The sequence below is a fragment of the Hyperoodon ampullatus genome (assembly GCF_949752795.1).
Source record: "Hyperoodon ampullatus genome assembly, chromosome: 4".
Lineage (NCBI taxonomy): Eukaryota > Metazoa > Chordata > Mammalia > Artiodactyla > Ziphiidae > Hyperoodon > Hyperoodon ampullatus.
The window spans coordinates 167200725-167212747 of record NC_136917.1 but is presented as its reverse complement, the minus strand read 5'-3'; the positions used below and the strand labels follow the sequence as shown (position 1 = coordinate 167212747).

The following is a 12023-nucleotide window of genomic DNA, read 5'->3' as shown; positions in this document are numbered from 1 at the left end:
CTGGCTTGTAGAGTTTCTGTTGAGAAATCAATCAGCTGTTAACCTTATGGGAGTTCCCTTGCATGTTACTTGTTGTTTTTCCCTTGTTGCTTTTAATAATTTTTCTTTGTCTTTAATTTTTGTCAATTTGGCTACTATGTGTCTTGGCATGTTTCTCCTTGGGTTTATCCTGCCTGTGACTCTGTGCTTCCTGTATTTGAGTGGCTATGTCTTTTCCCATGCTAGGGAAATTTTCGACTATAATCTCTAAATATTTTCTTGGGGCCTTTCTCTCTCTCTTCTCCTTCTGGGACCCCTATAATGCGAATGTCGCTGTGTTTAATGTTATCCTAGAGGTCTCTTAGGCTGTCTTCATTTCTTTTCTTTCTTTTTTCTTTATTCTGTTTTGTGGCAGTGAATTCCACCATTCTGTCTTCCAGGTCACTTATCCGTTCTTCTGCCTCAGTTATTCTGCTGTTGATTCCTTCTAGTGTAGTTTTGATTTCAGTTACTGTATTGTTCATCTGTGTTTGTTTGTCCTTTAATTCTTCTAGGTGTTTGTTCTTTAATTCTTGTAGGTCTTTGTTCAACATTTCTTGCACCTTCTCAATCTTTGTCTCCATTTTTTTTCTGAGGTCCTGGATCATTTTCACTATCATTATTCTGACTTCTTTTTCTGGAAGGTTGCCTATCTCCACTTCATTTAGCTGTTTTTATGGGGTTTTATCTTGTTCCTTCATCTGGTACATAGCCCTCTGCCTTTTCATTTTGTCTGTCTTTCTGTGAATGTGGTTTTCATTCCACAGGCTGCAGGATTGTAGTTCTTGCTTCTGCTGTCTGCCCTCTGGTGGATGAGGCTACCTAAGAGGCTTGTGCAAACTTCCTGATGGGAGGGACTCATGGTGGGTAGAGCTGAGTGTTGCTCTGGTGGGCAGGGCTCAGTAAAACTTTAATCTGCTTGTCTGCTGATTCGTGGGGCTGAGTTCCCTCCCTGTTGGTTGTTTGGCCTGAGGTGACCCAGCACTGGAGCCTACCCAGCTCTTTGGTGGGACTAATCGTGGACTCTGGGAGGGCTCACACCAAGGAGTAATTCCCAAAACTTCTGCTGCCAGTGTCCTTGTCCCCATGGTGAGCCACAGCCACCCCTTGCCTCTTCAGGAGACCCTCCAACACTAGCAGGTAGGTCTGGTTCAGTCTCCTATGGGGTCACTCTCCTTCCCCTGCATCGTGATGCGCACACTACTTTGTGTGTGCCCTCCAAGAGTGGAGTCTCTGTTTCCCCCAGTCCTGTCAAAAGCCTGCAATCAAATCCCACTAGCCTTCAAAGTCTGATTCTCTAGGTATACCTCCTCCCGTTGCTGGACCCCAGGTTGGGAAGCCTGCTGTGGGGCTCAGAACCTTCACTCCAGTGGGTGGGCTTCTGTGGTATAAGTGTTCTCCAGTCTGTGAGTCACCCACCCAGCAGTTGCAGGATTTGATTTTATTGTGATTGCGCCCCTCCTGCCATCTCATTGTGGCTTCTCCTTTGTCTTTGGATGTGGGGTATCTTTTTTGGTGAGTTCCAGTGTCTCCCTGTCGATGATTGTTGAGCAGTTGTGATTCCAGTGCTCTCACAAGAGGGAGTGAGTGCATGTCCTTGTACTCTGCCATCTTGAACCAATCTCCTCAATGCATTTTTGTTATTAACTCAAGTCCATTTTTTTATTCAGACTTCCTCAGTTTCCCCCAATGTCCTTTTTCTTTTCTAAGATCCCAGCTAGGATCGCATGTGACATTTTTTTGTCATGTCCCCTCGTGCTCCTCTTGGTTGTGGCAGTTTCTCAGACTTCATGACTTTGGCAGTCTGGGGAGTGCTTGTCAGGTACTTGTCAGGTAGAGTGTCCCTCAGTTTGTATGTGTCTGTTTTTTTTGTTTGTTTGTTTGGTGGTAGGCGGGCCTCTCACTGTTGTGGCCTCTCCCGTTGCGGAGCACAGGCTCTGGATGCGCAGGCCCAGCAGCCACGGCTCACGGGCCTAGCTGCTCTGCGGCATGTGGGATCCTCCCAGACCGGGGCACGAACCCGTGTCCCCTGCATCGGCAGGAGGACTCTCAACCACTGCGCCACCAGGGAAGCCCCAAGTGTCTGGTGTTTTCTGCGTGATTAGAGTGGAGTTGCGGGTTTTTCAAAGGAGGACTACAGAGGAAAGTGCCATTTGCATGACATCATATGAAGGGGTTTGTTAAAGAAAAAGAAATGTTCAATGACACCTGTTAGAGATGGTCAGGCAGACTTTATTCAAAAATCATCTCGATAGGTATGAGGACCATCACAATGGCATTTTGCACCAGGGGAGAGGGTAGGCTCAACTCCGATTGCAGCACGGATATGTGGGTGTTTATAGCCAAGGAGCAGGGGTCGGGGTTTGGGGACGGGAAATGACTAACAGGAAACATCAGGGAGATTCCGGCCAAACCTACCTAACAAGATCCTTGCTGAAGACAGGCCAGGGTGATCGGATATCACCTGGGGGCTGGTGAGGATGAGGAATGACCAGATAGCACGGTGGGGATGAGGGTGGTTCTCATTAAACTGACTTATTAGCAGGGTTATTGCTAAAATGAGATTTTACAAGGAAGGGCACAGATGGGCCTGGGGAGAAGTTTCAGGGGCCTGAGTGAAGTTTGATCAGGCAAAGAATCTTTGTCGGCACAGGCTCTGGACATGACCGTTGACCCTGATCACCGGGCTGAGGTCATGTTGGCCACACTTCTCTCTTGTGAGATTACCGCTCCACCGCCATCCCCAACATAGTCTACTCTTTGGAGGGGAGTCTCTGTGCACAGCCCACAAGAGAATGAGTGGGTGCTTATGTATCACCTCCTTGGGAGTGGAGCAAATGCATAAGTTTTTTGGAGTTTTTCTGCCCAGAAATTTGTCTGTTAGGCCCTTCTTATACAACACCGTATCTCCTGTCATTTTCACAATTGTGAGGTTGATATTATCTCCCATTTTCCAGATGTGGAAACAGAGACTCAGCGAAGTTGACCTACCTCCTCAGGCTCACCCAGATTTTAAGTGGCAGGCTGGGAGCTTGAATTGGAATGTTCTCAGAGCCAGCTCTCTTAAGTACTCCGTTCTCTGTCTGCATAGCCATTTAGTTACTCCACTGAAGCTATGTCATCAAGAATTAACTTATTCCCTGGGCCGCTTAAGCCCTTCTCTTAGGCAGGGTAAGGCTCATGGGGTCAGTGGAGGATGTTCTTTAGCTCTGTGTGGTCAGCCCACTCGTTAAGTCCACTCTGAGGACTTCAGGAACCAAATCCTATTCCATACGGTCAAAGTTGGACTAGGCTCAAACTAGATTTCCATATGGGGCACATTCTGTTATGCAAGGAAGGCTGTGTTCTTCCTATCATCTATCTATCTATCATCTATCTATCTATCTTACTGAAGACAAAGAAAAAAGCTCCTTTTGGTTAATTGTCATGATTTAAAGAAGAAAGGTTAGTATCTATTCAGGTTAATATCTATTCATTCTTAGCAGCACTGGGTCCATCCTTGATTTCAGTTGAGCGAGGTTGTCTCGTGATAACAGGTATTGTTCTGGCATCCTGGGAAAGCCAGTGGGGAGCTGAGAGTGATTTCACTGACAGCTCGAGCCTGTAGTCAGTAGTCAGAACGAGTGGACTGCACGTTGGTTTTTCTGATCTCTACATAACATGCAGAACAGATTTGTATAATGGGCCGTTTGTTTTGTGGATTGTCAGTTTTTTCTCTCCCCGCCTGTTCAGAGTGTTTAGGATATGTCAGTGCAAAGGACATCGTGCTGAAAATGCAGTGGCCACGCTCTTTCACGTTTTTAAAGAAACGGCTCCAAACGAATTGCAATTCGTTTCACTATGACCCTGGCTAAATCTAACTGACAGGTGCTGCAAAGTGTTTAGCTGGACGACAAACCCAACTGAGATCAAAGGACTCCCCTCCCCCGCCCCTGCTCCGACAGTTGAGAGCAGTTAAGCTGCTTTGGGCACCTGACAGCCGGCATCGTCCCCTGGCGGGGGTGTGCTCTGTGAAGGAGAGCAGAAAGCAAAGTGGTGTGAATGACTCAAAAAGTGTCAGCTGCTGGTTGGAACCTGTGAATCACAGAGCGGGAAGGTCCCACCCATTTGCTTCTGGCTTGTTAACCCCCTGACGCGATCATATTAGTCAGTGCTTATCTCAGAAAGTCAGAAAGCTACATGATTTTTGCGATGAGTTCAGGAGGTGGGCTGAGGTCCATGGTGAGGGGACAACACTGCTTCTGGAGGAGCCCACACTCTAGTTTCTGTTGCTTGTTTCGTTTTTAACGTGGAAGTTGAGGAGAAGGATGCACTGTTGCTTGGCCAGCAGCCTGCAGTGTCTGTGTGCCATTCAAGGAGGGTAACTGGGTCCCCGCCTGCACTCTGTCTCGGTCGGCGTGCGATGGGGTGACGGAGCTCCCGCCGTGGGAGGAGTTACTGGTGGGCGTGCACAGCACTGGCAGGACCCGGATGGAGGCCCAGGGAACGTCGCTGCGGCAGGGGAGGGGTGGGGTCTCCACGCTGCTGTGCTGGGGGCCTCCTGCGCTCCCTCGGCCTCCCAGTCTGCAGGGCAAGGGGGCGCTGCATCTCGGGAGCACCTTGTGTCCCATGGCTGCCCGCCCTCCGGAGGAGGCCTCACCTCCTCTGCCACGTGTCCAGTCTCACCCATTGCGCTTCCTGATAGCAGCCCGGGACGGAGCCTCAGGAGTCCTGGCTTCTCCGTGGTGCAGAGGCCTCCCTGCCAGGAGCTAGTGGTGCCCAGTTAGCAGCAGAAGTCGCAGTGCAGTGTCCACCAGGCGTCACACCTGCAGCCCTGACAGTGGGGCTTCCGGGGAGCATGTATGGGGTGGGGATGACGGCGGGATTTCCGAGCCAGTCCTCGGCGTGTAAGGATGGAGGCTGGGTCCCCAGGCCCTCCATCCAGGCTCAGGTGAGAGCTTCTGCAGACTGCCCACCCTCCCGAGGTGTGTTAGCCGTCACGATTAGGCCAGGATGGAAATGGCAACCAAGGGGCAGGCTGGTGGGTCAGGGGTCAGGGAGAAGGTGAACAGGAGAGGAAGCCATCTCCCACCTTGGTCCTGAAATCTGAGCCTCTAGGACAGTGGCCCTCAACAGGGGTGATTTTGCCCCGGGGATATCTGACAACGTCTGGACACATTTTTGGTTGTCCTACCTGGGAGGGAGGAGGGGTCTGGTAGCTACTGGCGTCTAGTGGGAGGAGCCCAGGGATGCTGCTACCCGTCCCACACTGCACTGAACAGCCTTACAACAAAGAATTATCCGGCCCCAGAGGTCAATAGTGCCAAGGTTGACACCCTGCTCTAAGGGACTAAAGAGTCTCGGGGGGGGAGGGTGGCGTGTCATTTCACTCGAGGACTTAATAAATGTGGTCAGTGGGCTTCGGGCAGCATGGGCATTTGACTCCAGAGCCTCTTTATGTGGCACAAGAGTCGTTTGAGGATCTTTCTCTGGGTGAGCCAGGAGCATCCTGGGAACACTGCTTGTTACGTGATGTTCTCCTTATTCACCGCTATCCAAGAGTGCGTGGGCTTTTTGAAAACCCTCTGGGAGTGAGCAGAAAATCAGGCCCTTTTTTGGAAGTGCGAGACGATAAAGGGGAGAAATCTATATTCTGAAATGAATATTTTTACCTGCTTGGGTTTATGGATAAGGGTCTGGTTAGCAATACTCCCTGGGTTCCCTGCCTCTGTGTGTGTGTGAGTGTGTGTGTGTGTGTGTGTGTGTGTGTGTGTGAGAGAGAGAGCCCTCTGAGCGGTGATTGGGTGGCAGTGTGCACTGGCATATCCTGTTGTTCTGATGATGAGATGAAGACTTTCTCCTCCCTGAGGCTCTGGAGTTCTGGGAAATGGCTCCGAGGTTCATCTGTTTTACCTCGGCATCTCCTGCTGGGCGCCGACAGCGTGCAGGGCCTGCCCGCTGACCAGCCGGCGTCTGCGTCAGGCCAGCTCGGGTTTGCCCACGCCACCCCCACAGTGTCCCTGCTCCCCACATTCCCTCCTCAACAGGTTGATGGGACAGCTGGGCTTCCAAGTGGCGTGGCAGGAGGGCATAATGAACCAGAGGCAGCAACGGCATGGCCGGGGCAGGGCCCGCTGTCTTCTCGTTTCCTGGACTCCTGAGAATTATTTTTTGCGGCCTGAGAGGCACACACACACACACACACACACACACACACACACCAGAGCGGTGGACCATGCCATGTTTCCCTCTGTCTGTGTAGGAAGGCCGCTGGAATGCCCACTCTTGTGGAGTGTGGTCCATACATGTGTGCATTTCTCTTTGCAGGACACGTCACCATCACCAACTACTTGTTGAACTATTTCCCCGGTCTTGACCTTGAAAGGAGGAACGTGTTTGGGTTCACGGCCCTGATGAAAGCCGCCATGCAGGGCCGAACGGAGTGCATCCGAGCCCTGATGCTAGCAGGTACGTCCCCACCTGTGCCATGCAGACCCAGGGTCCCGGGAAATGCTGAGTTGGCTCCTTTAAAGAATATGTGTTGAAGGGATGAATCCCGCCCCCCCCCCATAGAAACCAAGCCTAGTGGATGCAGCAAAGAAACGTTTCCTTGTTGAGATGTATGGCTGTCATCATCCGAGTTGAAACAAAAACAAAAGCTCCGGCCCGCTCCGCGACGCGCATGCTCCGTGCGGGGCTGCTCCAGCTACACGGGATAATGAGCGCGGGGCGGAAGGGCTGGGCGAGCCGCGCTGGCTGGGGCCCGGCGCTTGGCGGCGGCCCGGGGGCGCTGTGCGCGGCTGCTGAAGGGGCGGCGGCGGCGGCGGCGGCGGCGGCGGCGGCGGCGGCGGCGGCGGCGGCGGCGGCGGCGGCGGCGGCGGCGGCGGCGGCGGCGGCGGCGGCGGCGGCGGCGGCGGCGGCGGCGGCGGCGGCGGCTAGCACTGTGCACGCCAGTGTGGCTCTCTCGCCCGACGCGCGCGCCCGGCCTGTCCCCAGGGCCCTCTGGAGGTGACTCGGGTGGGCCGGGCAGGGCGGCGTTGCCGGTTGGGAGGGCGGAGATGAGGCGATGAGGATACAGGCCGCCGCCGCCGCCGCCGCTCCCTTCCTGCCGCGGCCGTAGCGGGAGTCCGAGCAGGGGAGAGGCCAGCTGTACCCCCCTCGGGTTGCGAACCCAGACAGAGGAGGAGGAGCCGCCCGAGAAGCAGGCCAGCGCCGCGGGGAAAAGAGGCCGCCGCTTCGGTCGCAGCCGGGGGTCGTCCGGGTTCGCGGGCCGCCGCGCTTCCTCTGCGGACGCTGCACTAGGCGAGGCCGCGGGGCCGAGGAAGCCGCCCCCGGAGCCCCCGCCCGCCGGCGCCGCCTCCGAGCCGCCTCGGCCGTAGCCGCGGCCCGGGCAGGAGGCGGCGGCGGCCGGCGAGCCGAGGCGGCCCGCGCCCTGCCTGTCAGGCCACCGGCCCGGCCCGTTTCGGCCCGCGGGCCGCCCCCGATGCGGAGGCGCTACCGCCGGGGCCCTGCCGCAGGCGCCGCAGCCGTACGAGTTCGTCAGCGAAGAGAACAGTCCGAAATGGCGGGGACTGTTGGTCTCGGCCGTGCGGAAGGTGCAGGAGCAAGTAATCCCAATCTCTCAGCCAATGAAGAGTCTATTATGCTGAAGAGCTGATTTTTCAGCTGCTTAATAAATTATGCATGGCCCAACCAAGGACTGTTCAAGATGTGGAGGAACGAGTTCAAAAGACCTTTCCTCATCCAATGGATAGATGGGCTATTGCTGATGCACAGTCTGCCATAGAGAAACGAAAACGAAGAAATCCTCCCTTACTGCCTGTGAACAAAATCCATCCTTCACTGAAGGAAGTTTTAGGGTACAAAGTGGACTACCATGTGTCCCTATATATTGTGGCTGTACTAGAGTATATCTCAGCTGATATTTTGAAATTGGCTGGTAATTAGGTATTTAATATCCCAACAGGACATTAAAGTGTCAATGTATGCAGATAAGGTTTTTTTTTTTTTTTTTTTCGATACACGGGCCTCTCACTGTTGTGGCCTCTCCCGTTAAGGAGCACAGGCTCCGGACGCGCAGGCTCAGCGGCCATGGCTCAGGGACCCAGCCGCTCCGTGGCATGTGGGATCTTCCCGGACTGGGGCATGAACCCGTGTCCCCTGCATCGGCAGGCGGACTCTCAACCACTGCGCCACCAGGGAAGCCCTGCAGATAAGGTTTTGATGGACATATCTGATCAGGATGCTATAGGCTTGGTTTCTCTTTGTGAAGATGAACCTAGTTCTTCAGGTGAATTAAACTACTATGACCTTGTCAGAACTGAAATTGCAGAAGAACGACAGTATCTACAGGAACTAAATATGATCATGAAAGTGTTTTGAGAAGCTTTTCTTTCTGACACAAAGCTGTTTAAACCTTCTGATACTGAAAAGATTTTCAGTAACATTTTAGATATACATGAATTGACCGTGAAACTTTTAGGTTTAATTGAAGACACAGTTGAAATGACTGATGAAAGCAGCCCTCATCCATTAGCTGGAAGCTGTTTTGAAGATTTGGCAGAGGAACAAGCATTTGATCCTTATGAAACATTATCACAGGATATTCTTTCACCAAAATTTAATGAACTTTTCAGTAAGTTGATGGCCAGACCTGCAGTGGCTCTACACTTTCAGTCCACTGCTGGTGGTTTTAAAGAGGCAGTTCGTTATGTCCTTCCACACCTTATGCTGGTGCCAGTATATCATTGTTGGCACTAATTTGAATTATTAAAGCAATTGAAAGCATGTAGTGAAGAGCATGAAGACAGAGAATGTTTGAACCAAGCTATTACTGCTCTCATGAATCTCCAAGGTACTGTGGACCGAATTTACAAGCAGTATTCACCTAGATGCCGACCTGGGGATCCTGTTTGCCCTTTTTATAATCGTCAATTAAGAAGCAAGCACCTGGCTATTAAAAAAAAATGAATGAAATTCAGAAAAACATAGATGGGTGGGAAGGCAAAGATATTGGACAGTGTTGTAATGAATTTATTATGGAAGGCCCATTGACAAGAATTGGTGCTAAACACGAATGGCATATTTTTCTCTTTGATGGCTTAGTGATTAGCCGCAAACCCAATCATAGCCAGTCACACCTTCCAGGATACAGTAGTACAGAATACAGATTAAAAGAAAAATTTGTCATGAGGAAAATACAAATCTGTGATAAAGAAGATACTTGTGAGTGCAAACATGCTTTTGAATTAGTATCCAAAGATGAAAACAGCATAATATTTGCTGCTAAGTCTGATGAAGAGAAAAAGAATTGGACGGCAGAACTTATTTCTCTTCATTATCATAGTACTCTAGATCGAATGCTAGATTCAGTATTATTGAAAGAAGAAAATGAGCAACCACTTAGATTACCGAGTCCTGAAGTGTATCGTTTTGTGGTAAAAGACTCTGAGGAAAACATTGTTTTTGAAGACAACTTGCAAAGTAGAAGTGGAATCCCCATTATTAAAGGAGGAGCTGTGGTGAAATTAATTGAAAGGTTAACATGTCACATGTATGCAGATCCCAATTTTGTTCACACTTTCTTACTACATATCATTCATTTTGTAAACCACAAGAATTGCTAAGCTTACTGATTGAACGATTTGAAATTCCAGAGCCAGAACCTACTGAAGCAGGTAAATTGGCAGTAGAGAAAGGCAAGCAGCCAATCAGTGCAGACCTTAAAATGTTTCGCAAGGAATACGTCTAGCCAGTACAATTTAGGATCTTAAATGTGTTTCGGCACTGGGTTGAACACCATTTTTATGACTTTGAAAGAGACTTGGAGTTGCTTGAAAGACTAGAATCCTTCATTTCTAGTGTAAGAGGGAAAGCTATGAAGAAATGGGTAGAGTCAATTGCTAAGATCATCAAGAGGAAGAAACAAGCTCAGGCAAATGGAATAAGCCATAATATTACCTTTGAAAGTCCACCTCCACCAATTGAATGGCATGTCAGCAGACCAGGACAGTTTGAAACGTTTGATCTCATGACACTTCATCCAATAGAAACTGCACATCAGCTGACACTTTTGGAATCTGATCTCTACAGGAAAGGTCAACCTTCTGAACTTGTAGGGAGTGTATGGACCAAAGAAGATAAAGAAATAAATTCTCCAAATTTATTAAAAATGATTTGCCACACCACAAATCTCACTCTCTGGTTTGAAAAGTGCATTGTGGAAGCAGAAAATTTTGAGGAACGGGTGGCAGTACTAAGTAGAATTATAGAAATTCTGCAAGTTTTTCAAGATTTGAATAATTTCAGTGGTGTATTAGAGATCGTCAGTGCAGTAAATTCAGTATCAGTCTATAGACTAGATCATACCTTTGAGGAAAGAAAAAGGAAAATTTTGGATGAAGCTACGGAATTAAGTCAAGATCATTAAAAAAAAATATCTAGTGAAACTTAAGTCAATCAATCCACCTTGTGTGCCTTTTTTTGGAATATATTTAACAAATATTCTGAAGACTGAAGAAGGGAATAATTTTTTTAAAAAGAAAGGGAAAGATTTAATCAATTTCAGTAAGAGGAGGAAAATAGCTGAAATTACTGGAGAAATTCAGCAATATCAGAATCAACCTTACCGTTTATGGATAGAACCAGAAATGAGGAGGTTCTTTGAAAACCTTAACCCCACGGGAAATGCTTCTGAAAAAGAGTTTACAGATTATTTGTTCAACAAGTCACTAGAAATTGAACCCTGAAACTGCAAACAGCCACCTCGATTTCCTAGGAAATCAACTTTCTCTTTAAATTCTCCTGGAATAAGGCCTAATACGGGCCGACATGGCTCTACCTCAGGTACTTTATGAGGTCATCCAACACCATTAGAAAGAGAACCATGTAAAATAAGCTTTAGTCGGATTGCTGAAACAGAGCTTGAATCAACAGTGTCAGCACCAAGCTCTCCAAATACACCATCTACTCCACCAGTATCTGCTTCTTCAGACCTTAGTGTGTTTTTAGATGTGGATCTCAACGGTTCCTGTGGAAGCAATAGCATCTTTGCTCCAGTCTGCTTGCCTCATTCAAAGTCTTTCTTTAGTTCGTGTGGTAGTTTACATAAACTAAGTGAAGAGCCCCTGATTCCTCCTCGAAAAAAATTTGATCATGATGCTTCAAATTCCAAGGGAACTATGAAATCTGATCATGACCCCCTGCTATTCTGCCAAGACAGCCTCCTCCTCCAAAGGTAAAACCCAGAGTTCCTGCTCCTACTGGTGCATTTGACGGGCCTCTGCATAGTCCACCACCGCCGCCGCTGAGAGATCCTCTTCCCGATACCCCTCCACCAGTTCCCCTTCGGCCTCCAGAACACTTTATAAACTGTCCATTTATTCTTCAGCCACCTCCACTGGGACATCTTCACAGAGATCCAGACTGGTTCAGAGACGTTAGTACATGTCCAAATTCTCCAAACACTCCTCCTAGCACACCACCTCCAAGGGTACCACGTCGATGCTATGTGCTCAGTTCTAGTCAAAATAATCTTGCTCATCCTCAAGCTCCCCCTGTTCCACCAAGGCAGAATTCAAGCCCTCACCTACCAAAACTGCCACCAAACACTTACAAACAGGAGCTTTCGTACCCCCCATTGTAGAGACCTTTGCTAGAAAATGCAGAAACTCCTCAGTGATCCTAGCCATATGTAGTAGTCATTGACATTGGAATGGTATTTGTACAGTTTTTTTTTAATTTTATTCAAAAAAGTCATAGTATTTTAGTACTTTTTAAAAATAATGTTCTTACAAAAATGCTACTGATCAAATAAGCTTTTAAAAATTGGAAAAATAAAAATACAGAAGTCCTTTACCATTATCCTCAGGTGATCAGTAGCATTGCCTTGGCTTGGACCCTCAGTGCTGCCCAAAGGCCAGTATAAAGAATTTATATTTGCACTGTAGACTCTGCTAAAATATGGTTTAAAGTGACATTGATTGCACTGAAAGTGGATAGTGCATTTGTGGAATTTTTCAAATTTG

General features: G+C 49.0%; 1 protein-coding gene and 1 pseudogene across 2 annotated transcripts in view; both read left to right on the top strand.

Moving 5' to 3' along the window:
* ANKRD33B (ankyrin repeat domain 33B) overlaps positions 1–12023 on the top strand; it is a gene marked incomplete at both ends in the record, with an annotated part of 91704 nt that overhangs the window by 68475 nt on the left and 11206 nt on the right. Inside the window, 1 exon segment of the mRNA XM_079703848.1 lies at positions 6325–6465. Coding sequence (XP_079559974.1) covers positions 6325–6465 — 141 coding nt within the window.
* Positions 6716–11271, top strand: LOC307052219 (son of sevenless homolog 2-like; annotated as a pseudogene). The gene is made up of 5 exons: positions 6716–6826; positions 7173–7292; positions 7377–7980; positions 8202–10973; positions 11215–11271. The product of its transcript is annotated as a son of sevenless homolog 2-like (transcript).